Below are 26320 nucleotides of genomic sequence, written 5' to 3'. Positions count from 1 at the left end.
CATTCCCTTGCGTAAAAACAATGTTTTGTTGTATTAAGAATGTTTAAATCGAATCTAAACCTTGGGTCTGAAATCTGAAAAAATACAAAAATAAGAATGTCCTGAAATCAGCATTTTTTGTGAAGAATTCTAGATTACTTTTTCAAAACAACCAATGCGCCAATGCGGACGAGTATTGCTCAAAATGAAAAAAATATATATTTTTTTAATGTCCAGAAAAAAACAAATACCCGAGTCGACGAAGAGACCTTTTCGGCCAAATGCGGCATCAATCATTCGAGAAATGACATTTGGTGAAGTGAATTTTCGACGAAATGCGTCCAACTCCTTCTGTCACTGTCACTGCGGAAGGGTTGCCGATTGGTGAATTTACCTGTGGTGTACAGATTTTTAAGAAATTATACAGTTATTTTATTATTTTTGTCAAAAAGCACATTTTCTGTTTTTGTGTTTCTTTAACTTAAATTCTCATTTTGATTTAAATCTATGAGGCGCATGGAATTTACGTACAAAATTTAATTTAATTACGCATAAATATCACGATTAAAAATAATTTTTAATGGCAACTATTCATTGAAACATCACCAAAAATCTCAACCACAGATTTTTGAAAGTCGTTACAGATAAACCCACGTCAAAGCTGCCAACTACGCCACCCAAATCCGGCAACCCTGCTCCCGTCTATGTGGCCATCTTTGACTGACGAATGAGGTTCGAAGTGTGCCGAAAAACGCGTGCGTGTTGCCTTCTGTGTGTTCGGAAATTGCTGATTTTTCCCAGCAGCAGCAGCCTTTTCTCTGCGCCGGAAGTGGCACCGGAATTCCAGTGTGTGTGAGTGCGCGCGCGTTGTGGAAAGCTATCCCGTGAGTGGGCACCCGTCGAAGCGGCACCGAGTTCCGGAGTTTGACCGGACTTTTTTTCCTTCCTTTTTTTTGTGGGTCGCGAGATTTTTCCTTCGCGGTGTCTTCTTTTTTCTTTTTCGTTACCTTGCGGTGCGGTTCTTTTGTTCCTCCTCCCACCCCCCGCGGCGCGACGGCAGTGTCCACCTACCCGGTTCCCTCGGAGTGAGAAAGTTGCCTACCTGGCAGAGGAATTTGCAGTGCCTACCGAGTGAGTGTGTGTGAGAGAGAGAGAGGGAGAGCGAGCGGGAAGCAATCCGGAATTGAGGACCAGTTTGCAGGAGTTCACAGTAGAGTTAGCAGCAGGATGGCCCAAGAGAGCGATTCCTCCGAAGTGGCGACCAAGTTCTCCACCCTGAACGTGAACGCGATGGAATTTGTGCCCAGTTTCAGCTTCGGCGCGGCGGCAGCGGCACCGGCCGCTTCGGAGGCCACAGATGGCGCCGCTGCGGCGGCCACGACCGCTGCCAGCACCACCACCACCACGACAGGCGGATCGTCGTCCGGTGGGGCCAACACGCCGACTTCCGCGGCCGCCACACCGACGCCACCGTCCAGCAGTGCGGCCCCCACGCCCATGGACACCAAGGGCGACGAGGAGGCCAAAACGCCGGAGAATAACGGTAAGTGCGCTTCCCGAACCATATTGTAAGCCCGAAAAAAGTGTGCTGTGTGTGGACACTCCTTTTGACGACGTCGTCGCAGGAAAGTGCCAATATCCTGCTGAGGGGGGAGAAAGAAGACACCGAAAAAAAAGTGTGATGGTGGTGGGAGGTTGTGGGTGGTGCTGCTGGGTTGGGTGGCCCATCGTGGCCCTTACGTCATTCATGGACGGAACGCGTGCACCAGGAGTTTCTCAAATTACCAAGATTTCTAACGAGCGCGTTTGGGATCGACGTTCGATAAGTGAGTAATCACTTTTTTTTTTGTTATTGCGCTCCTTGGAACGAAACCAGTTTTGTGGAATCGGTCGCGGAGTGGATTGACACACGAGCAGACACCGGACCGCATGATCGCACGCTGCTGCTGCTGCTCTGCTGCTATTCGATATGATGTTGGGTGGCGAGAGCGAGTGCACGCAGTGGTAGTGTTGATGGGGGCAAAGTGGGGTAAATTGCGCGTTTTAGTTGAGTTCTACACAGTCGGAAAAAAATGACTGTAAAATGCTTCCTGTTTTAACAAGTTTTAATTTTTGTTCTGGAATTTACATAACATATTTATAATGTGAATCAACTTTATTTTTTCAATTCAATTCATTTTATTTACCGAAATAACAATTTTACAATTTGTGTGAATAACTGGTTCATAGAGATTTGGTGTTCCTTGCAACTATTTCCTTTTCAATAACCGTTTGGTAACAGAAGGTTCTTCAAATGCAATTAAACAGAAACTAGGGAAAATTTGGCCAAAAAACCTAGTGAGATCGAAACTTGGGGTGAATCAACTTTATGCAAAATAAGTATAAAAGGTTTGTAGAGTAAGCTCGAAATCAGATGTTTCCATAGTTGCAAAACAAAGGTAACCAGGAATATGTATCTGGTTTTTAAGGCGTCTTCCATAATTTTAACAGAAAGGAATGTTAATAGCTACAGCATTCAAGTTTGAAAATAAAACACAGATTACAAGAAATTCGGCTGAAATACTTGGCTATCACCGATTTTTTTTTAGTAATTTTATGTTATTAATAATTGTTCATAAAATAGCAGTCAGCTGAACGTCTTGCAATTGGTGTTAATATAAAAAAGTGCATTTTATTTTATTGTTCCAAAAAATTGCGTATATCTTGGGTAGATTAAGGGCTGAAAATGTTTGTTTTATCGACAAATTGTCATGAAATTATCGGCTGTGCAACTTTCCCAAAGATACCCAGGCCTTATAACGTCATCCAAAAATCGAGCCAAACATTTCATTAGGGCACAAAACCAAAACGTAAACATTCGGGATTATTCCACTATTCCATTCATTAGTACACTCCCTACATGCCCTCCAAGAATCAGATTGATAGCAAACAATTTCCTATTGAAAAAAAAAAAAAAAAAAACAAAAGGGCACATAACAATGTTCACTCTAAACCAGAAAAAAAGTTCAATTGTGCCGTTTTCTTTTTCGTTAGTTTTTCGTGGTTAAGGAACTGTCTATGTTATAAAGTGAACTTTTCATACATTCTTAACACTAATTCACTTCAAAACAAAGTTTGGTTTACGTTTCACCAAGGATTTCTGCAGAAAAAAACTTCGTCGAAATACAATATTTAATACGGCCCGCGGCTGCTGTTCAGTACACTTCTGAAGAATTTTTATATTTCACATACCTAATCTACACAATTCGATCCCAAAACTTCCCAAATTATCAAAATTTCCGCTGAATTCCTCATTATTTCTAACTAAACAAAAAGGCCCATAAACATCATTAAAAACAACAATCAGCTGACAGCGCTTTAGTGCCCTTTTAGTTCTCTTCGAAATTGCATTTAGAAAGGTCCCATTATGCACAACAGTTGGAAAGTTAAAAGGGCCTAATAGCGAGATTTTTTAAAATTATGAGTTTTATTGCGAGAATCAACATAAATTAAGAAGCATTAAAGCAGAGTTGAGGATAATGATGTGTTTTATCGTATCATCAGTAAAAATACCACCAGTCAAGCTTTCTTTTTTAATAGGAATTGAAACAAGTTGTCCACTTTTTGCCAGCGATTTTCTCGAATCGCGGTTTTTGGTTTTGTGCCCTAATGAAATGTTTAGCTCGAAATGTTAGATTTGGTTTGACACCAGCATTGCCAGATATTTTTTTGATAGTCTGTGTTTTTCTAAACTAAAGTCTGTAACGGTATCTGTATCATGTCGAATCCGAAGCTATTGAAGGAACATTTGAACTTTGAACAGCATAACTCAAACACAATTCTTGATACTTTTTAATACATGAAATTCTGTAGGGTTTTTGGGATCAAAAAATCTCAGAACATATATTTTTTTGTATATTTCGCACGGGAGCAATTCTCTGATATTTCGGTCATTTAATTTTTTTTTTGCTGAATCTTTTTTGGTGCCTTCGGTATGCCCAAAGAAGCCATTTTGCATCATTAGTTTGTCTATATACTTTTTCATACAAATTTGGCAGCTGTCCATACAAAAATGACTTATGAAAATTCAAAAATCTGTAACTTTTGAAAGATTTTTTTGATCGATTTGGTGGCTTCGTCAAAGTTGTAGGTATGGATAATGATTACACTGAAAAAAATGTTTAAATATGAAACATTCGTGAAATTTTCTGATCTCCTCGAAACAAATCTTTTCAAACTTTTTAAATGAAGACTAACATTTCAAAAAGGCGTAATATTGAATATTTGGCCCTTTTAAAACGTTAGTCTTGATTAAAAAAAATGAAAATATTTTTTTTCGAAGAAATCAGACAATTTCATATATCATTTATATTTTTACATTGAAAATCGAACGATTACTTGCTGAGATATCGTCATTAGAAAATGGTGAGACTTAGAAAACATCAATTCGAGCCAAACATTTCATTAGGGCACAAAACAAAAACGTAAACATTCGGGATTATTCCACTATTCCATTCATTAGTACACTCCCTACATGCCCTCCAAGAATCAGATTGATAACAAACAATTTCTTATTGAAAAAATCAAACACAAAAGGGCACATAACAATGTTCACTCCAAACCAAAAAAAAAGTTCAAATGTGCCCTTTTATTTTTCGTTAGGTTCTCGTACTTGAGGAACTTTTTGTGTTATAAAGTGAACTTTTCATACATTCTTAACACTAATTCACTTCAAAAAAAAGTTTGGTTTACTTTTCATCTAGGATTTCTGCAGAGAAAAACTTATCTACACTATTCAATCACAAAACTTCACCAATAATCAAAATTTCTACTGAATTCCTCATTATTTCTAACTAAACCAAAACCGTAAACATCATTCAAAACAACAATCCGGTGACAGCGCTTTAGTGCCCTTTTAGCTCTTTTCGAAATTGCATTTAGAAAGGGCCCATTATGAACAACAGTTGGAAAGTTAAAAGGGCCCAATAACGATTTTTTTTTGAATTATGAGTTTTATTGAGAAAATCAACAAAAATTATGAAGCATTTAAGCAGAGTTGCGGATAATGATGTGTTTTATCGTATCATCAGTGAAAATACCATCAGTCAAGCTTCTTTTTTAAATATTGATACAAGTTGTCCACTTTTTGCAAGCGATTTTCTCGAATCGCGGTTTTTGGTTTTGTGCCCTAATGAAATGTTTGGCTCGAATTTTTCTGTTCTTAAATCTTTGCATAGAAATATCTCAGCAATTAAGGGTCCTATCAACAAAGTTCAAAAAAGCTTAATAGCTAAATTTCTTAGTCTTTCAAAAAAAAAAAAAAAAGATCAAGGGTGGGCAAACATGGGCACTAATTAAAAAAAAATGAAAAACTGCGACTATTTTCAAAAAGTTATCAAAAAATGGCTATAACTTGAAAACGGTGCAATTTATCAAAATTTTACTAAAGTACTTTTTGATTGCAAATTCAATTTTACATCGAAAAATTAAGTTGAAAAATTTTCACGACCTGTTTTAAGATTTTTTGAAAAAAATCAGTATTGATTAAAAAACGCATAACTCGGTCAAAGATTTTTTGCCCGTTCTGGAAATTTCTGAAAAGTTGTCATTTGATGTCCCCTAAAACATGTCAGAAAAAAAATAGGGTTTCTGCTGTCTCTGACCACAATTTTGAATGTAGATTTTCTCGAAACGACAAGATTGCAGGTACCGCACATTTTGAAATTTTGCTATTGGATCGTGCTATTGTCTCATAACTTTAAGCCTTGTTGCCAGATTTGAAACCTCTTTTTCATTGGGAAATTCGTTCAAATGACTTAAACGACAAGATTATTCTGTTTAAAAAAATATAATGCATACAATTCTGGAGTTTTTTTTTGGGAAAAGGTCCAATAAACCACCTTAAAGGTGGTTGGTGCCTTCGTCACATTCATGTTGTATTTACAAATTAATTTAAGAGTTTTTTTTTAATTTTTTTTATATAATTTTTTTCATTTAATTTTTTTATAATTATTGTTTTTACCAAAACAGCAATTTTCAATTCTTTTTAACCAAATCTCCAAAATAAAAGAAAAGGGGGGCTGTAATTGAATTTATAAGTGCTTATATGCCAACATTAGGTGCACGATGACATTGCATGCTGTCCCCCTAGTCTTAGTAAACAATGTTTTATGAGTTGTATACTGCCCATGTTCGCATAAATGTCCCATATGCAAAAACAGCAAGCTGAGAAAAACGCTTTTGAAGTTTGTCCCATACATAAGGCTACGTGTTAAATTTTCGCGAAAAAACTGGATTTCCTCTTGATTTCTTGAACAAAGTACTGGATGTTATAGGCTCTTTTGAAAGAGCACACGATTTTGAACCAAACTACATTAATAACTCGATATCGATGAAAATGCATATGGGACATTTATGTGATCAGGGGCAGTATATTTCAGTAAAAAGTTGGTGTAATTCTTTGTCGAGACAAAATGATGTATTCAGCAACATAATTAATACAGACTTTTTCCAGAAGAGACGCAGATACTGCTTAAGCAATGTGGCAACCGGGCGATACGCATGCTGCGCGACTCTCGCGCGTAAGCAAAAAGATCCGGCCTTTGAGGTTATGCAAAAATCACCCTTTTTTGTAGCTACAAAAAAACTTTTTCATAGCATAACTTTAAAAGTACTTCACTAAACAGAATAAAACTTAATAGGGTCTTAGGGGACCCCAAAACGAACAGAATAAGGCGGATCCGGCCAAAATCATCGTGTGGAAAAAATCATGTCTACACACATCCCCACAGACATTTGTTCAGAATTTGATTCTGAGTCGATAGGTATACGTGAAGGTATATCAAGAAGGTATATTTATGAAGTTCATTTTTCGAGTGATTTTATAGCCTTGCCTTAGTGAGGTGAGGAAGGCAAAACTCCAGTAGTTTCTCTTATTTATAATAGTTGGATAATTAATCATTTTTTCTTCCATTCTATTCAATGCGTTTTTAGTGCTCATATCGTCATGAAAAGTGGCCAGATCTTCAAAATCATTCACAAAGAACTTAGGATTCTGCGTTCTTATCGGAGAACAACTTATAAACACAATTATTAGGAAACTTTGCAAATTAACGCGCCAACATAACGCATCACGATGAGTTTCCAACGAGGAAACGAGGGGGAAAGAACTGTCCAAACAGCAGCAGACCCATTAAGAATATCAAGCAGACGCGCGCCGCTGCCCCTGTGCCGGATATGTAGGACACCAGCAGTGGGACTTGGCGCTAGGAAAAACGACTGCGACGTGCCAGACCGGGCACGGACATTATATGGAATAAATATGATTGTCGCGTTTCCCAATGTCCGGCCCTCCCGAAAAGTACTGCGGAATACGTAAGGGAAAGTGGAGGACGAGGGGTTGTCGAGAATGTTTTAAAATTATTTAATAACATTATTGAAATGCAGAGGAGTAGATAATTTTTTTTAAACTTCATAAAATTTGGTTACACGTGGACACATTAAACCGACTTGCCACTGCTGAGTAACGATAATAAATAAACCATTGCCCGAAAAAGAGAAGGCAAAAGAAAGTCTACTAAGCCGCACCGACACACACAAACACCGACCCTGCAGCATTGCGATTCATTCAGTCGAAAGGGGATTCCACCGGTTCCGAACCAAAACTCTCAGTTAGAAGAAGAGAGGGGGGTGGGGGGTAAACTTAACTCTTAAACGGCATCGAGAGAAAGAGAGTTGAGGGACTAGGAAAGTATTCAGTGGTAATGTTGGTTGGTTAGTTGATGGTTACCTGCAGCAGCATTCGGCTTCTACCTGTGTTACTTTTATGTTCTTCTCTTCGTACGATAATCGCGGGAACCAAGTGTGAAAAGTTGTACGTACGTACACGTTTTTCTTGCTAATACGTGCTATGCTACTAAATCCACACTCGTCATTGTCTCACGCGCCGCTGGGTGCTCTTTTCTCTTTTTTTGGCTTGTCATATGTGGAGAGAAGGGGGAATGAATGTGTTCAAATTTTTTTTATGTAAAATATGACAAACATTTACGAAATTTATTTGTTTGTATGGATAGAAGGACGACAAATAAGGAAACCCTTGCTGTCCTTACTTAGATTTTATCTCATTTTTAAAAATACACAGAATCTTCAGATAATAAATAATTTGCTAGTCAATTTGTTCGGGATCTTAAATTTCTGGAAATGTGTCCACGTGATTTATTGATAGCTTCTTTAGAGGTAAAAAAAGGACTATTTTTAGGCTATGAGTTATGATGTTAAGGGAATAACACGTTTTTCAGTGATGTTAATTAAAACACATAAATTATTAGAAAACATCGATACATACGACCGTTTGTCGAAATAATTGTTTTCCCCTTTTTAGACGTTAAATTAGATTTCGAATCGAAAATTATTTTACTGAAATTTTAGATAAGTTTATTATATATATTTAATCTGTAACTTGAGAAGGTATTCTTTGGCAAAGTTGTCGGTTATAATGAGAACTTTTCAGGAACAAACAGGTACACGGAAAGATTTTTTTTGTCAGAACTCGAATTTGATGTAAAAACAAGAACATGAAAAAGCGAAAAAAATTGTTCGTGTTTCGATTATCCGAAGTCCTATCCTTCGGATAATCGAGTCTGGACTTGAAAAACATTAAGAGGGTTACATAGGGACCATCCACAAACCACGTGGACACTTTTTTGGAATTAGAGACGATTTCAAGCTCAACTCTTTGCCGTGCGCAAGGCGGACTGTCAAAGTTTCAGAGCATTTTCTCGAAACACCGAATTGATTTACGGGTGCCACGATATCTCGAGGTGGGATGGACCAAATTGGCTAAAATTTGGGGTGAGACTCTCAAGACATATCCCGTGTGCATGACGAAGCCCGATTTTGTAATTTTGCTTTAAAAAAAAAAATATACAAAAATCAAAAACTGACGGTTTTTTATATTAAAAAAAAAAACAAAAATCTGTTTTTTTTTTTAAACCAGCCTTCATCATGCACTCAGGACCAGTTTAACGAGTCTTCACCAAAATTTTGAGCCGATTTGGTCAAGGCAGTGTTAAGATATCGTGGCACCCGTTTTTTGAAACTGCTATATTCAAATAGCTATATCTCGGCAATGATGCAACCAAATGTCTTCAAATTTGTTTTGTATAATGTATATTTTAATGCCTTGATAATAGATTCAAAAAAAAAAAAATTAAGCGTGTGCTCACACCAACCTCTGACTTTTTTGTCGATTTACATGTATGTAACTCCTTAAGATCATATTCATTTGGAACCCCGATCGTAAAGGATTTCAAATGCAAGGCGGGGTTCCAAATTAGTGCGGGCTTAATAGGTTTCATCGTTCAATGAATTTACCCAAATGACGATTGGACAAAATATGGCCACTTTAGCATGTCCACACAAAACTACCAAGTGTAACTTGCGGCATGCAGTGATGTCAACCATCGCGGCGCTCATTTTTGGTTCGCGGCACATTTTTCGGTTGTAGTGCTTTTCAGTTACCGAATTCAACAAAATCGTGTTCGAAGCACTTGTAGAACTCACCAACAGCAATATTTCTTCAGAACATTGTATAGCTGTAAAATTCATACGCAAAAAGTTACAAGAAGATTTCCAACCTCAGGACCAATGGTTCGCGATGCTTTCGTTTGCCTAACGCATTTTTGGTTGTTACTTTTTTTTTGTATTTTCACTATTATTTTTTCTTTTAACCCTCTACATCCCAACCCCACCTCTAGACAGGCTTCTAAAAAATCGCCAAAAAATCAAGGTTGAAAATTTCAACCAATTTTGGATCTTTGGAGCATTGGAAAGAAAAACTCTAGAGTTTTTTTTTGAAATGGTCCTATAAGCTATTGTGTTACATATGTTTATTGGACCTATTTAAAAAACTCTAGAACTATTAATTTTTTTTAAATACGGTTGGAAGTTTGACATTTCCTATAGGTATTTTAAGTATAAAGAAGTATGCAGTAATTTTTGTAGTGTCCCAGATTATGCCTCTACGCATTTTTTACAGTTTCAATGATAATGGTGCCATCCTATAGCAGAAAATGTGAAAAACAAGCAAAAAATTCAAAAAGTGACTGTAAAAACATGAAAAAATAGATAGGCAAAAGGTAATGATAAGAGGTGGTAGAATAGGCCAAATTCTACCGAAACCAAACATAAACTAAACAAGATAAATGCAAATTAAAATACTAAAATAATACAAGAAAAACATTTAACAAAAGAAGTAAAGTTTTTCGTTGAACAAAAGTTGCTGAATATGACTTCCTAAACACGGAAAAAAAATATCGAAAAAAAATTTTGGCAGTAGAGGGCTAAAATTCTATTGTTTAAAAATATAGAAATGAACGTTATACAATGTACATACATATTTGAAATTGCTTACCATTAATTGTACAAGTTTATTTCAATAAATTTTAAATATCACTAGTTTGTTGCCCTTTGGGCAGGGATGGAATAATCGCAAAAAAATCAATTTCGCTTGCGAACTTCTTCACCCGCGAAAGAGAGAGGAGGCAAATCACGCAAAATAAAATCGCTCCCGAACTCCTCCAAGAAAATCAATCTGTTAATGATTTTTTTTTGTGAATTTCCATGTCAGCACCACTTAAAAATATTTATTTCACTTTGTTTGCACACATTGCCCATCTCCAAATTTCGACGTGTGACGTTACACTTGCAAGTGTAGTAGTGAAAAAGATGATCCGCCGAATAATCAAGATGATGATTTTTTTTAGATTCCTTTTACCGATCTTTCGTGCGCGAGAGAGAAGAGCCATGCTCCCTTCGGATTTTTTCTTTTGATGTCCAATGATTTTCTTTTGATGGTGATTATTCTATCGCTGCCTCTGGGACATAAACTTGAAATAAAATTTGCAACGTCCTAATCATAACTTTCAATGCCGAAGTCATCAAATCGATCAGAAAATTCCTTCTCAATTGATAAGATACAGATTTCAGAAAATTCACATGCCCACTTTGTATGTCCTACTCGCAAAATTGTATGAAGCCTTGTATGCAAAAACGAATGATGGATAATGGTTTTGCTTAACATACAGAATTACTGCTATGTTACACTGTTGTTACAGCTTCCGTTTACAACTCACTTTTTCATATACCCACATAAGATTTGTGATCACGACTGCACGGTCATCGGTCGCGCGTTCTCGCGAATCTAATCATTATCCACGAGTCATTATCTCACGCGCCGCCTGCGTCCACAAACCGGTGTGTGAAAGTCAAATTAGTAGCTCGGGCTTTACGTAGCTCGCTTATCCGGTGACCGGCGTGCGATTTCACGTAGTAAGACGCATGGTTGATACGCATGGAATCTGCTGTCGGTGTGTGAGTGACGAAATTTTCAGCGCCAAAACCATTAGAACCAACTTGTTAGCGAGTTGTGTGTCACTTTTGGCCAATGACCAACCACATGACACACTTCGCCTTAAGACAAAGTATGTGTGTGCTGTGGGATTAACAACTTCTCTGGGTGGTCAGTTGCTGGTTGGATTTGGTGCCGGAATGGTCGGCCGGCTTGGCCGTCGTCGTCGCGGTGGTTTTGTGGTCTCTCAAAGTGGCGGAACCGGAGGAAATCGTAAGTTTATTTGCCTACCAGAGGAAGAAGGACAATAGGTCAGGTCAGGTTCTCTCTAATGGATAAGTAGATCAATTAGGGTAGGAGGCTGCTTGGAACGTGTCCAATCTCGTGCTGGCACGTGTTGGTACACACAATCCGTTCACTAATAGCTTATGCAGTGTTAGGAACGTGATTGCATCCTCTTAGTAGAACGGACTCTGCTCTACTGGAATGCAGATTCCCTCACTACTCTCAATCTCTCACTCACAACCAGAGTATGAGAGGAAAACATGTGTTTCCTCCAACAACTCTTGTTGTTTGCAAGTGTGTAGTTATCCCAAACCATAAAATGCATCGAACGAAGCATAAATCGCGCGTCTTGGTCCAAGCCTTTGGTTTTCTGGCATCGTTTTGTGTGTTGATTGATGAAAAATCGATTGCCCATATGTGTGTGCTTTCGCGCTTTATGCACTCAGCTAGTCTGGCTAGAGACCTCCTTTTCCTTTTCCACCAACAATAATTGTGTGCGTGTTTTTGTTTGTTTGTTTGTGCCTTCACTTGTATTGGCAATAGTACCTATATAGAAAAAAACGGGGCCAGACATGATGACGACGGCGGCGACCACCGCGAGACGTCAACAATGGTCTGCACGTGATTGCACGACGACGGCGTGTGTGAACACACCAGGTAAAGAGAAATTTCTGTTATGACACGTGTGGAAGGATTTTCAGAATGCCCAGTTTATGGAGAGTGTAAAATGCCTATTTCATTAACATTCTTTAAATCACAAAATAGAACAAATATATTTTTTTTTAAATCAGCTTAGAACAAAAAAAAACGATCAAACATGCGATCAGTTTCCTATTTTTTATAGCTGAAACTTGCTGAAATTCTCATAAAAACAGCATTTTTTGTTGCTGGTTTAGCAAATAAATTGGCAGAGAAAATGTAAAAATGTAAAATATTCTAAAATTGACATCTCTCATGGGGTGAAAAAATATTGTTGGTTGGTTTTTTGCCTTCCTCACCTTACTGAGGAAAGGCTATAAAATCACTCGAAAAACGAACGTTTTAGTTAGACCTCCTAGACCTACCTTCATTTGTACATATCGACTCAGAATCACCAGCTGAGCAAATGTCTGTGTGTTTGGCTGTATGTTGACATGTGTACCAAATCAATGTCACTGGAATATCTCGTTACAGGCTCAACCGATTTTGGCCGGAATGGTTTTAATCGATCCTTGTTAACGTCCCCTAAGTTACTATTTAAATTCATGCAGTTTTATCATGTATTTAAAAAGTCATGTTAAAAAAACTGTTTCATATTAAATTAAAACTATGGTAAAAAGGGTGGTTTTTTCATTAAACCCTCACATGTTTTATATTTTTAGAAAGCATATGAGAAGACCTTTCTTGTGGACTAAGAATTTTCAAGATCTGATTTACCTATCTAAAATTACTAGCAGTTTAAAAAATGGTCTAAATTTACATAACCTCAAATGGTCCCGTCTGATCGTCACGAAAAAAGCCTTGTAGAGGGATGCCATTTTCCTGAAAGGCAGTGTCTGTATAATCTTGACAAAAAGTCTGTAGGAAGTCAATTTTTTTTACTCGTCACTTATTTTTATAAGGACCTCTTAGGTGCTGCGATCACGTTAGGGGAGATCCATAAACAATGTCGACACTTTAGGGGATTGTTATCACTCTATAAATGAGAAGAAGGCACCAATCACCTAAAGGTGTATTAAGTAACGTTTTTTTTAATGTATTTTTCATATTCTTTATGAGTTTTCCTTCCTTTAAGAAGTTTAAAAAAAACATAGATACATTTTTATAAAAAAAAGAAAAGCGAAAAAACAAAAATTTATGTTTGTAGTCAATTTGAGTGCTTAAAAAGTATGATTTTTTCAGCCGTTTAAAATGTTTTTCAAAGTTTATGGCTATTAAGTATTTAAAAAACTGCGAAATTTGTTTTGCTTTTTTCTAAATTACTTCGTTCTTCCAAGAAACATCTACAAGCAATCTATACTTTATTATGACATTATCTGTCAAATAAAGCTTAAAAAGTGTCTCTGATTCACTCCAAATTATTCTATTACATATAACTATTATTAAATTCAAGATCAAAACAGGATTTCAACAGACTTGTCCTGCCAAAAATAATTATTTTACCTGAATTATCTTCAACATTTTCCAGGATTTTTTCACCAGGAAGCAAAAATATAATACGTAAATTCAAAGTGTTTTAACAAAGTCCAGAAAACAATATTCAACCACAGGAAAAAATATTAGAAGAAATATTAAATATTTTTCTGACTTTTGGCACAAACATAACATAAATTATAAAGTTTAAAAAAATTCACGATGAAAAAATTAAATGAACCGTGGAAAAATCTAAATATTGTGAAAAGGGCTAACCTTTCAAATAAAAATAATATATTAGAGGAAATATACCCATTTTAATCAGTCTAAGCCGTTCGACCAATTCTAATCACTTTTGCTGTTTTCCGCTATCAAATCAACATTTTCAGATAAATCAACAATGGAGAGTTGCTTGCTTACTTTTATTTGAGCTATTTATTACTTTGGAACAGTCAAAAACACTTCATGAAAGCTGTAATTCATGATCAAAGTGCTGATAGGCCGATAACAGAAATAGGCTGAGAAAGGGTATATTTCCCCTATAAAACACAATTCAATCAATCTTGAATAGTTCAAGTTAGAATCTATAATTTCTCTTAGAAATCTACCTTCAAAATAAAATGATAGACACATTTTTATTAAATGGAATGCAAATATGATTTAATCAAGTAAGTTTTTAGAGAAAAACTTAGGGAGCGTTCTTTTACTACGTAACGCAAATAAAAAAATGGACGGCAACATTTCAAAAGGCATCATGTACATTTTGACATTTTCTGGGTTATTGCACATTCTAAAAGTACCTACTCCTAATAAGCTAATTCTCCATCAAAAGTTACTTCAGTAATGTTAGTTTTAAAATTATTTTAAATAAAGTAACAAAAACAAAATCTCTTTCATCAGCAGTGCCTGTTTATAAAGCCCTGTCCACCGTCTAATAGTAGACTACGTGTGGAGTTTTTTTTGAAAAGGTCCAATAAACCTAATTTTCAGTTTTTGCTTTTTGGTTGTTTTAATACCCCTGACTAAAGGCGGCTTCAAAAACACCCAAAAAGCAAAAACTGAAAATTAGGTTAATTGGACCTTTTTTTTAAAAAAAACTTGATATGAACCTCGTGACGAAAAAAAGCATCATAAAAAAGCGATGTACATTTGGCGAAAAAAACGAATCTAGACGTTGATAACAGGGGGGTGACGAAATATATATATATATATATATATTTGTAAGGAAATTGTCCACGATGGAGGGAATTGAAATTTCCAAAAAAGTGTCCATGTGGTTTGTGTGTGGTCCCGAAAGTTTAACTTTGGCCAAACTATACATTTTCCCAAAAAAATATTAAAGATTTTCTAACAAAAAACATTTTTTGTTGGTATAAGTATAAATGAAGGTGGGTCTAGCAGATCAAATAAAAAAACACACATTTTACGAGTGATTTTATAGCCTCTCCTCAGTGAAGAAGACAAAAAGTAATTTTGTAATTCTCTTTTTCAAAACGACGATATAGCTTGGAAGCTATTGATGTAAACAAAATTTAAATATTTGTGAAATTTCGTCATGCAACCGATTTTTTTTCTGGGTTTTAAAATCACGATTATCAATTAAAAAGGTGAAATACATTCAAGCCTTGATTTTTAAAAATTTGTATAAGATGAATCACGGAGATTTTTTTACTTATTTTTCGTAATTTTCTTACTTTTGACATCGAATTTGAATTCAGTGACCCCATTTTAGTCAGTTTTTTTTATTTGATTCTCTTAAACTACAAATGGCATTCTCTCAATAATTCATTGCTGCCATTTTGGCCGCCATCTTGAATTTAAAATTAAAAAAAAATAATAATTTTACATTAGTTCTGTGTTTTGCAATCATTAGTTTTCCAAAAATGTAAGATTTGACGAATACAATTTTTTTTTGAAAATTCAAGAGATTTTTAAATCAACCCAAACATGCAAAAAATGATTCTAAATACAGAGGAATGCATTTGAAATTGATTTCAGCTAATTGCACTTAAATTTTCATTAAAATTTAGAAGTTTTTTTTAAAAATATTTTTTTGCCCCCTGATTTTTCTGTGTTTGGATCAGCTTTTCAAAAATATTTTTTTTCGAGAGTGAGCAAACATATGCACTTATTTTAAAAAATGAAAAACTGCGACTATTTTCAAAAAAGTCACCTAAATATGGATTTAACTTGAAAACGATGCAGTTTATCAAAATTTCACTAAAGTACTTTTTGATTGCAAATTTGATTTTACATCGAAAAATGAAGTTGCAAAATTATTGCGACCAATATTTCAATTTTTTGAAAAAATCTGTATTGATTCAAAAATTCATTACTCGGTCAAAGATTTTGTGCACAACCTGGACATTTCTGAAAAGTTGGCATTTTATGTCCTCTGAAACATATCAAAAAATAAAAAAAAAACAAAAATAGTGTTTTTTGCAAATCAACTTTTAGTGATAAAAAGTTAAATAAAAAATCACCAATTTTTTTTTACCGTGTATCATTTTTTTCCAGTGTAGTCCGTATCCATACCTACAACTTTACCGAAAACACCAAATCGATCAAAAAATTCCTTCAAAAGATACAGATTTTTGAATTTTCATACTTCATTTTTGTATGGCCAGCTGCCAAATTTGTATGGAAAATTATATGGACAAACTAATGATGCAAAATGGCTTCTTCGGGCATACCAAAGTCACCAAAAAAGTTTCAGTCGGATTAAGAAATACAAAAAAAAAATCGAATGACCGAAATCTGAGAGCTGCTCTACTTCTCTTTTTTTCCTTTACGAACACTCGCCGAAGATTCTTTTGTTTTTTCAGTAAACCGCAATGGAAGAAAGCGATAGCAGAATTGGAAACCGATCACGGATTACGTCTTGTTAAACTTCGTTGGCATATGTTGTTTTATGACGTCTTTTGTGACTACGCTTCGTTGAGGAGGGATGATTGTAACGGCGAGAATGAGAGAGTAAAAGAGTATGTCAAATGGGATTGTGTAAAAACGAGATTTTTTTTTGCTGAGAATTTCGCGACGGAAAGAAGGGCAGTGAAAGTTGGGAGATGAGGTTTCGGGCATGATAATTGTAGTCTCTGAGAACTAAAAGTTTGATATTTTTGAAACCCTGATCAGATTAAATTAGGTTTTTATGGAGTTGATAAATTTCGAAACTCATATTGCCCAAAATCTGATTCTTTCAGAGAAATCCAGAAATATCTGTGACAAACACAATAACTCAGTTTTTATGCACCTTCCTCAAACTGAAACAAGTTACCTAATAATCGTTACTCAGCAAATCACCTCTGCTCGTCTAGATCAAAGCTAAAAAGCCATACTAAATCAAATTTTCTTCCTTTCCCCCTCTCACTTACAGAAAGCGAACCACTGGACAGCTGGGACGCCGAGGAGGACTCGATCCTGACGCCGGAGGATGAGGAGATGGAGCTGGACGACGTCGAGGGACTGGACGGGGACGCACTGGCCAAGGTGTCCAAGAAGAAGCCCGTCAAGGTGGAGGAAAGCAAGAGCAAAAAGGAGCACGTGAACGTCGTCTTTATCGGTCACGTTGGTGGGTTTTTCGATTGTTTTTTGGAGAAGTTGTGCGGTTTGATTTTACGCAAGGGGTTTTGATTTGCAGATGCCGGCAAATCCACCATCGGTGGCCAAATCATGTCCCTCACCGGGATGGTCGACAAGCGGACGCTGGAAAAGTACGAGCGTGAGGCACGTGAAAAATCTCGAGAAAGCTGGTACTTATCTTGGGCGCTCGATACAAATCAGGAAGGTTAGTTCACAAGTTAATTCCTCTCCCCCCGGGGGACACTTTCTAACGCGATGGCCATAACATTTACAGAACGTGACAAAGGCAAAACGGTCGAGGTGGGTCGAGCCTATTTTGAGACTGAGAAGAAACATTTCACCATCCTGGACGCGCCCGGCCACAAGAGCTTCGTGCCGAACATGATCGGGGGTGCGGCGCAGGCCGACCTGGCGGTGCTGGTCATCTCGGCGCGAAAGGGCGAGTTCGAAACCGGGTTCGACCGGGGCGGGCAGACGCGGGAGCACGCGATGTTGGCGAAGACGGCCGGCGTGAAGCACCTGGTGGTGCTGGTGAACAAGATGGACGATCCGACCGTGAACTGGGACGTTGAGCGGTACAACGAATGTAAAGACAAAATCTTACCATACCTCAAGAAGCTGGGGTGAGTTTGTGGGGACGATCTGAACTCGATGTTGGCATGTCTAACCTTTTTCTCCCCTTCCCCGTAGCTTCAACCCGGCCAAGGATCTTACCTTTATGCCGGTGTCGGGCATCACCGGCCAGGGCCTGAAGGAGCAGATCGACGAGTCCATCTGCCCGTGGTACCGAGGGTCGGCCTTCATTCCCTTCATCGACGAGCTGCCTTCGCTGAACCGCAAGACGGACGGCCCGTTCATCATGCCGATCGTGGACAAGTACAAGGACATGGGCACGGTACTGATGGGCAAGGTCGAGTCGGGCACGGCGAAGAAGGGCACCAACCTGCTCGTGATGCCGAACAGAGTAAGGCTCTCCGCTTCTGTCTCAATTAAGGGAGTGTGGTTCTAATTATTTCTCTCTCTAGACGCAAGTCTCGGTAGATCAGCTGTGGTCGGACGACGAGGAAGTGACCGCCGTGGGGCCTGGTGAAAACGTTAAAATCAAAGTGAAAGTGAGTTCGACCACCAACTTTTGTACTCCACAAAACTAACGCTTTTCTACTCTTCTTTTGTAGGGCATAGAAGAGGAGGACGTCTCCCCAGGCTTTGTGCTCTGCGACGCCTCCAACCCCATCAAGACCGGCAAGGTGTTTGACGCGCAAGTAGTTATCCTAGAACACAAATCAATTATCTGCGCGGGTTACTCGGCCGTGATGCACATACACTGCGCGGCGGAGGAGATTACGGTTAAGGTGAGTTTGAATTTTCTTTTATCTGAGGACAGTTGTAGAGTTAGTAGGTAGTTGGCACAATCCCAGCTCCATGCTTTCGGGTCAGCTTCAATCCCAAGCATGGTGTTCATTTTGAGCGTGCAAGAGTAAGTTTCGTCGATGATCTGCTTTTTGTTGAATTTGAGCCCATTTCAAGTTGAATGAAAGATTGTTGATGAACAAGAAAAAAAACCCTTCGAGTTCCTTGAAAGCTAATATTTGGCAAATCTTAATATCGCCTAATATCGCCAATAGCACATAGCGGAACATTCGCACGGATCGTGGTCATCCCTTCGTACCACTACCTAGTTAGTTGGTGCTAGTATGTCATTAAAACGCTCGGCTGGTACCAGCTCTCCGGAAGATCCGGACGACTCAAATAATATCCAATTTGTGGGCTAAACTGGCTATAGAATATTACGCCCTTTTGAAATGTTAGTCTTGATTTAAAAAATTGAAAATATTGTTTTCGAAAAAATCGGCAAGTTTCACGAATGTTTCATATTTTAACATTGTAAATTGGACCATTAGTTGCTGAGATATTGACATTAGAAAATGGTGGGTTGTTTGAGTGAGACTTAGAAAACATCAATTTTCCTGTTTTTAAACCTTTGCATGGCAATATCTCAGCAACTAAGCCGTTGCAAATATTTTTCAACGTTTATGTCCCCCACCTCCCCTTTTTCAAAGTCGGCCTGAATAATCAGAGGGCAAAATATATTTTTTTTTCGAAAAACTTCAAAATGTTAATGAAAACTAAAGTTTAATCAACTGAAAACCAGTTAAAATGCATTTCCCTGTGTCATATTCAGCATGTTTGAACTAATTTGAAAACATTTTCAAATTTCATGAAATACCGACAAAAAAAAAAATTTTCCCGCGAAAACCTTCGATATTTGATTTTACATAGAAAAATATTTCGATTTTTTGTATTGAATCAAAAATTCATAACTCGTCAAAGATTTTTTTTGCCCATTCTAGAATTTTCTGAAAAGTTGGCATTTGATGTCCCCTAAAACATATCGGAAAATAAAAAAAAAAAAAAAATAATAAAAATCACAAAAAATAGCATGTATTATTTTTTTTTCAGTGTAGTCCTTAGCCATACCTACAACTTTGCCCAAGACACTAAATCGATCAAAAAATTCATTTAAAAGATACAGATTTTTGAATTTTCATGTATCATTTTTGTATGGGCATTTGCCAAATTTGTATGGAAAATTATATGGACAAACTAATGATGCAAAATAGCTTCTTTGGGCATCCCGAAGGCACAAAAATAGTGTCAGCCGGATTAAAAAATACAGAAAAAATCGAATGGCCGAAATTTCAGAGAATTGCTAAAAATCAAATCGTATCGTATTCGAAATGTGCTCCATAACACTACACTCTGTGAATAATATTTTCAAAATTAAATATTGCTAAAAATAAATATGAAATAAAAAGAAGTAAAGAATTTCTCACATGTCAAATTTAAAAATTCAAAAATTTTAAAATAGAAAAAAAAATCTTTTATAGTCCAGATTCGATTAGCCGAAGTTCGATTCTCCGAAAGTTTGTATGGGACTGCGAACTTGAATTTTTTTTTAACATCAAATTCTAATTCTGTGACTCCATTTTAATCAAATTTGAATGGTTGATTGCCTCAAAAATTATTAATGCATTTTTTTAAATATTTCATGGCCATCATTCTTTTTAATAACTTAAGAGTAGTTTATGGGTCACGTTCTCAGATTCATCTCTGCGGTAAACACAACGCAGTAGGGCTGGCCGCTTTAATTTTTGCAATACATTTCGGGTGTTCTCGGATGTACTGCAATTATTAATATTAACAAGAAAAGTGCTTGGTGCGTAATCTAATCACAAGACTTTCCAGCATGCTTTCATCGGACTGGCTGCGTTTTTGTTAGATTAGATTAGATAACTTAAGAGTAGTTTATGGGTCAAACTTAAGTTCAATAATAAAAAAAAGACAACAACAAAAATTTCCTGATTTGATTATCTGAAGGGTGTAACGTGCTGTAATAACAAAATCTAGAAATTAAATAAAATCAACAATAAAAAAATGCAAAAAATGAAAATTTTACAGTTTAATTGTTCATAAAGTTATGAATTCTGAAATACCGCCACTTTGCCTAAATACTGGTAACTTTGGTGTTTTTTAGAGTCAAATTTTAGGTTAGATTTTAAGAACAATAAAATTTTCGTGATTCGATTATTCGGAGTGAAACTTTGGTGAGAACTTCGGATAATTGAATACGAACTGTATTAAAATTTTGCAAATCTCTGCATTTTGGATTTAGAATATAAGAATTTTTCAATTTAAATTTTTTCTGAATTTTCTAGTTTTTAGTTTTGATTTTAGATATTTAAATCAACTTTTTTTAATTTCTGGAATTATTATTTTTTCATTTAAAATTTTAAGTTTTTCTAGGTTTTGTACAGTTGTTGTTCGGTAACTGGACGTTGTTTAACTGGGCGCTCAAAAAACTGGGCCGTAGCCCAGTTAAAAAGCAGACAAACGTAAAAAAACCAAAACAAACCAAATGATCGAAGGGTTAATGGATGCAAAAATCATATTTAATAAATAAAAAAACTTTTTCAAACTTGTGTTTAATTTCAAGTTACAACTAAAGAAATATGAAAAGTAAGCATTGTAAATAAATTTGAGTAACTTTTATTTTTATATTTCATCTGGAAAATATTATGCATCGGTGGTCCCTTCGTTATTTTTTGTTCAACCCAATTTACGAGCAACATTCGGTGACTGGGCTACGTTCTCAGTCCAGTTACCGAACAACTACTGTCAAACTACTGTATTTAAAAAATTTCAAATTATTTCAGGTTTTAGAATTCTAAATTTTTAGTTTTCTGCATTTTTTATTTTTGACATTTTTTTAATTTATAAATATTTGTATTTTTGAATTCATTAGCTTCAAAATTTAATTATGGTTATTTAAGATTTTGCAATTTAAAGATTTTTAAATTATTGTTTTTTTTTTCTTTTTTATTATTTTTAATTTTTAAATTTTAGAATTTTTGAGTTTCTGAATTTCTGGACATTGAAATTTTAGAATTTTTTTTTTAGGTTTTGTATTCATGATTTTTTTGTATCTCTGAAGTTTCAAATTATTTTAGGTTTCAGATTTTCCAATTTTAAGTGTTCTGATTTTTTGATTTTTTAAAACATTTTTTGAATTTATAAACATATGTATTTTTTAATTTTTTACCATGAAAACTTACATATGGTTATTCTTAAATTTTTAAATTTTCAGATTTTTGAAGTTCTGAATTTCTGAAATTATTTTTTTTTAATTTCTCTTTTTATTTTATTTTTTAGGTTTTGTATTTATGATTTATGGTATTTCTGAATTTAAAAATTATTTTAGGTTTTAGAATTCGGATTTTTTTGTTTTCTGCATTTTTTTAATTTATAAATATTTTAATTTTTATATAAAAAAAAAATTGTTTAAATTCGTTAGCTTCAAAATTTAATTAGGCCGTTGCAAATATTTTTCAAAGTTTATGTCGCCCCCCCCTCCCTTCAAAGTTGGCCTGAATAATCAAAGGGCAAAAAAAATTTTTTTTTCGAAAAACTTCAAAACTTTAATGAAAATTAAAGTTTAATCAACTGAAAACCAGTTTAAATGCATTTTCCCGCGTTTATAATTATTATATTTAGCATTTTTGAATTCCTTTGAAAACATTTTGAATTTTCATGAAATACCAATGTACAGTCCCACGAAAAGTTTTTTTTTGCGAAAAAAAATTCCGTCAATACCTAAATATTTTCAAAACTAATAATTGGAAAGCAACTGTACGCCTGTAAAATGCATTTTAAAACAATTTTTTCATCGTTCATCGTTTATTTTTAAATTTTGCAATTTTCAGATTTCTGAATGTTTGATTTTCTGAATTTTTAGATCTTAAAATTCTTGAATTTAATTTATGAATTTTTTGGAGTAAAAACTGAATTTATAAATATTTGTACTTTTGATTGTCCTAAATTCTGAAATTTTCGTTTTTTTTTTTTTATTTTTTTTTTGATTTATCAATTTTTGATTTTTTTTTATTTGTCTGACGTTTTACTTTTCGGTGGTCACCTGACCAATCTTGAAAATAGTTTAAGATTCCTTAAGTTTCATCATTCCCTTGGCCATTCCATTACAATACATTGAAACATTACAAACGTTAAAGTTGTCAGGCCTACTACGTAAAGTTTACCGAAGAGATGATTCGTTGAAACAACACATTTCTACTAAATTACGGAGGGAATGGAACGTGAAGTTTGCGTTCGTCCCCAGGATGATTCACCAATACAGTCCAGACTCGATTATCCGAAGCCTCGATTATCCGAAGTTTCGATTATCCGAAGGTTTGTATGGGACTTTGGATAATAAAAAAAATAAGACAGCGAAAAAAATTTTTTGTCGTGATTCGATTACCCGAAGTGAAATTTTTCCGAGGCCTTCGGATAACCGAGTCTGGACTGTATAACTAAATTTAATTTTTCGACATTTTTTTTTCTAAATTTCTCCTTTTCATTCTATCTCTTTTTCCGCACAGGCTCTCATCTGCTTAGTGGACAAGAAGACGGGCGAAAAGTCCAAGACGCGGCCACGCTTCGTCAAGCAGGACCAGGTCGCGATCATGAGAATCGAGTGCTCGGGCCTGATCTGCCTCGAGCAGTTCAAGCTCTTCCCGCAGATGGGCCGGTTCACGTTGCGAGATGAAAGTGAGTTTGGTTTTTTTTTACTAATCTATTTTAGAAGTGTTTGAAAATAATTGTGTTTGTTTCTTTTTCCAGATAAAACCATCGCCATCGGTAAAGTTCTAAAGGTTATTGAGTAAATAAAGCAAAAAAAAAAAAAAAAAAAAGGGAAAAACTGTTTTTAAGCCGTAACAAAAAAACACACAACTGGGAAAACAACAAACAACAACGCTATCTCGTCCTCTGCTGTAAGGAAACTTGCCTCCACAACAACAAACAGACTACACAGACAAGCACGCCACAGACAAACAGACCCGAGCAGGAAACCGCAGCGAAAGCAACTGGAAACAGCAATAGTGAGCAGCAAAAGAATTAAAAACCAGAGAGGGAGAGCAAAAATAAAAAAAAAACTCGTTAGAACGAAAGCAACTAATTCTTCTAGGAAGGGCGTCGCGTTCTTTTTGTGAAAGATTGTGAGAAACCGCGCGCGGCGCCAATCGTTACGTTACGTTTTATGATTGTCTTAAAATCTTGAGAGAGAGAGAGAGATAAAGAAAGAGAAAAGATTGCTTTGAAAGCAACGCAACGCATTACTATTTTCAAATTTAATGATCAGAGATCACACCTCCCCCCACATCCAGCGCGTTCTCGTTTTTCGTTTCGTTCAAGTCTTCGTTTTCCTCGCGCGCCCCCTTCTTCAGCAAGTAAGCAGCGAGCAGCATGTCGTCGTTAGAGCCACACAATCATTTGTAAAAGAGGAACTAATTGAAAATATTAAAAGAGAAAAACAAATCGCGGAAGCGGAGGACTGAACTTATATACAATAAGGAAACAAAACAAAAGAAACATGAGAGAAAATAAAACTAACAAAAGTGAAGAAAATAAAAGTTAAAAACGAAACGATAAAAAGATAAAAATGAAGGAACATCATACGCATCAGGAACAATAATCTTAATGATAACACGTTATTGTATAGAAGAAGCAGCGCGAGAACCCTTTCGTGAGACGGCCACCCCCCCTGGAAAAGGAAAACAACACACGTGTGATATTAAGTCGTCGTCGTCGTTGTTGGAACCAGTTTGGAAGCTACTAGCAAAAACAGTAACGAAAGGACCCTCTTATTACCAGCTACTAACAACCAATTGTTACTTTTTAAATTTGTTTCCCACACACCACCCACACAAGATAAAGTTCGGCTTATTATGAGGTTTTTTTTTATAAAGCTTTTTGTATTGGAAAGTAACCAGCAAAAAAATTGCAAAAAAACTAGCATCAATAAAGGACACAAAAATTAAGCTGCGCTGACGAGAAAAAACGCAGCTTCGGGACGAACTCGCTTTGAAAGCCGAGCATCCTTGAGAATAAAAAACAGTTTAAAAAAAACAAGTGCTTCACGATTTTTTCGATTTATAAAGAAACAGAAACAAAATAAAAAAAACGGCCCGAGCGAATGCGGTTTGATGAGAGTGCGATTGAGTGTGAAAGTTGACAAGTTCGTTTTTTTCTGTTCTTTCCGAGATACCAGAAGAGAAGGGGTTTCATGATTAGAGCCTCCGCCCGTTCGGGCGGCAATTCGAGCGTGAATGAGAGCAAGGTTATTACACGAAAAAAAAAAACATTAATTTAACTAGAGCTAAATACGCTATTATGCAAAACATTTACAATACACCATTAAAAAGAGAGAGAAGGAGAAGGCAAAACTTGTGGAGAAGCAAACTTTTCAAATCGCGATAGAGAAATAACAGCAGCAGCAGCAGCAGCCAGCGCTACACACACAAAAACAACTCACAACAATACAATTGTATCGGGAAAAGAAAGGCAGAAAAATAGGGATTAAAAAGTTGACACGAAAAGCGTGAAAAGATCGTTGTTGCAGTAGGAGCGAGAAGAGAAAGAAAGAGAGAGAAGAAAACAACTATTCTACATTTAATCAAAACAACAATGGAAACTCCTTTATCTAATTATTATTCTATTTTTCGTTTTTTATTTGTTTATCTTTTAAAGAGAAGACGTAAAAATAAAACCTCTGGAAAACAAAGGAAAAAAAAAAGTTTGCGTTGTTCTTTTTCGTTGCATTCACCTGAGAATCGTCCCTCAAACTATCTTCGAATCGGCCTTTAGATGTGGCGACACCGGAAGCAAGTGTATCACAATCGTCACAGCAGAGTCGAAGCGCCGAACGCGTTGAGCGTTCTCATCATTGCAAAGGTGCTTTTGGCGTTGTATTGATCGATGATTGTTAGGCGGGGTGTGAATCAGCTGAGTTCTGGCTCGGGGTGTTGGAGCGGGAAATTGATGGGCTCGGCTCGGCGGCGAAAACGTGGCATGGCGTGTCGTTGAGGTGGTCAGGTTTGCTGGTCGCGTGGAGGGAAATATTTTTTTTTCTAATTGATTGCATGTTATTGGGTCATTTTGGTCGTTTTCATGATCAGATTATGTGTATGGAAATAACATCTCCATTGAACTAATTTCTAAAGATTGAACTGAAGATTTGAAATGTTTTCCCCCTCACTTACTTGATAGAATCTACAAATATTGAGATTTTGGTGTAGTATAAGATTAAATGAACTTTTTAAGTTATAAATTTAATTTTGTAAACAAGTCGTGTTTCAATAGAACTTGAAAAACCATGCTTCTCCAGCAAACACATTTATCCAACGTCTGGAAAATACGACGAGTGCTGAAAAAACCAGAAAAACAACCCTCTACGAAATCGGTCTTTTTCTTTAATTTTAATTTTTGTATATTTTAATCCGTCTGAAACTTTTTTTGGTGCCTGCGGTATACGCAAAGAAGCCATTATGCATCATTAGTTTGTCCATAATGTTTTTCATACAAAAATGATATGTGAAAATTCCAAAATCAGTATCTTTTGAACGATTCGGTGCCTTCGGCAACGTTGTGGATAAGGACTTTATTTGTATTTTTCAATTTGACTGGGGGCCTTCCCTATAA

At 36.0% G+C, this 26320-nt stretch overlaps 1 protein-coding gene across 1 annotated transcript; it reads left to right on the top strand.

Moving 5' to 3' along the window:
- The first annotated feature begins 679 nt into the window (after nucleotides 1–679).
- LOC6038883 (eukaryotic peptide chain release factor GTP-binding subunit ERF3A) lies at nucleotides 680–25259 on the top strand. Its single transcript, XM_038252814.1, has 10 exons — nucleotides 680–1110; nucleotides 1174–1522; nucleotides 17079–17273; nucleotides 17343–17489; nucleotides 17559–17907; nucleotides 17975–18248; nucleotides 18310–18396; nucleotides 18460–18636; nucleotides 23221–23389; nucleotides 23462–25259. Exons 2-10 carry the CDS (start codon nucleotides 1207–1209, stop codon nucleotides 23503–23505), a joined length of 1758 nt encoding a protein of 585 aa, XP_038108742.1. The 5' UTR covers nucleotides 680–1110; nucleotides 1174–1206; the 3' UTR covers nucleotides 23506–25259.
- The last annotated feature ends 1061 nt before the right edge of the window (nucleotides 25260–26320 follow it).

Source organism: Culex quinquefasciatus, chromosome 2, assembly GCF_015732765.1.
Source record: "Culex quinquefasciatus strain JHB chromosome 2, VPISU_Cqui_1.0_pri_paternal, whole genome shotgun sequence".
Taxonomy (NCBI): Eukaryota; Metazoa; Arthropoda; class Insecta; order Diptera; family Culicidae; genus Culex; species Culex quinquefasciatus.
The sequence above is the reverse complement of the archived record's forward strand: the minus strand, read 5'-3'. Positions and strand labels throughout refer to the sequence as shown.

What these genes read in the sequence shown, in the direction of transcription:
- LOC6038883 (XM_038252814.1), top strand. Translation starts at nt 1,207, where the DNA reads ATGGCCCAAGAGAGCGATTCCTCCGAAGTGGCGACCAAGTTCTCCACC. An exon ending in CGTCTTTATCGGTCACGTTG is followed by an intron (nt 17,274 to 17,342) that starts GTGGGTTTTTCG and finishes TTTGATTTGCAG; the next exon opens with ATGCCGGCAAATCCACCATC. An exon ending in ACGTTAAAATCAAAGTGAAA is followed by an intron (nt 18,397 to 18,459) that starts GTGAGTTCGACC and finishes CTTCTTTTGTAG; the next exon opens with GGCATAGAAGAGGAGGACGT.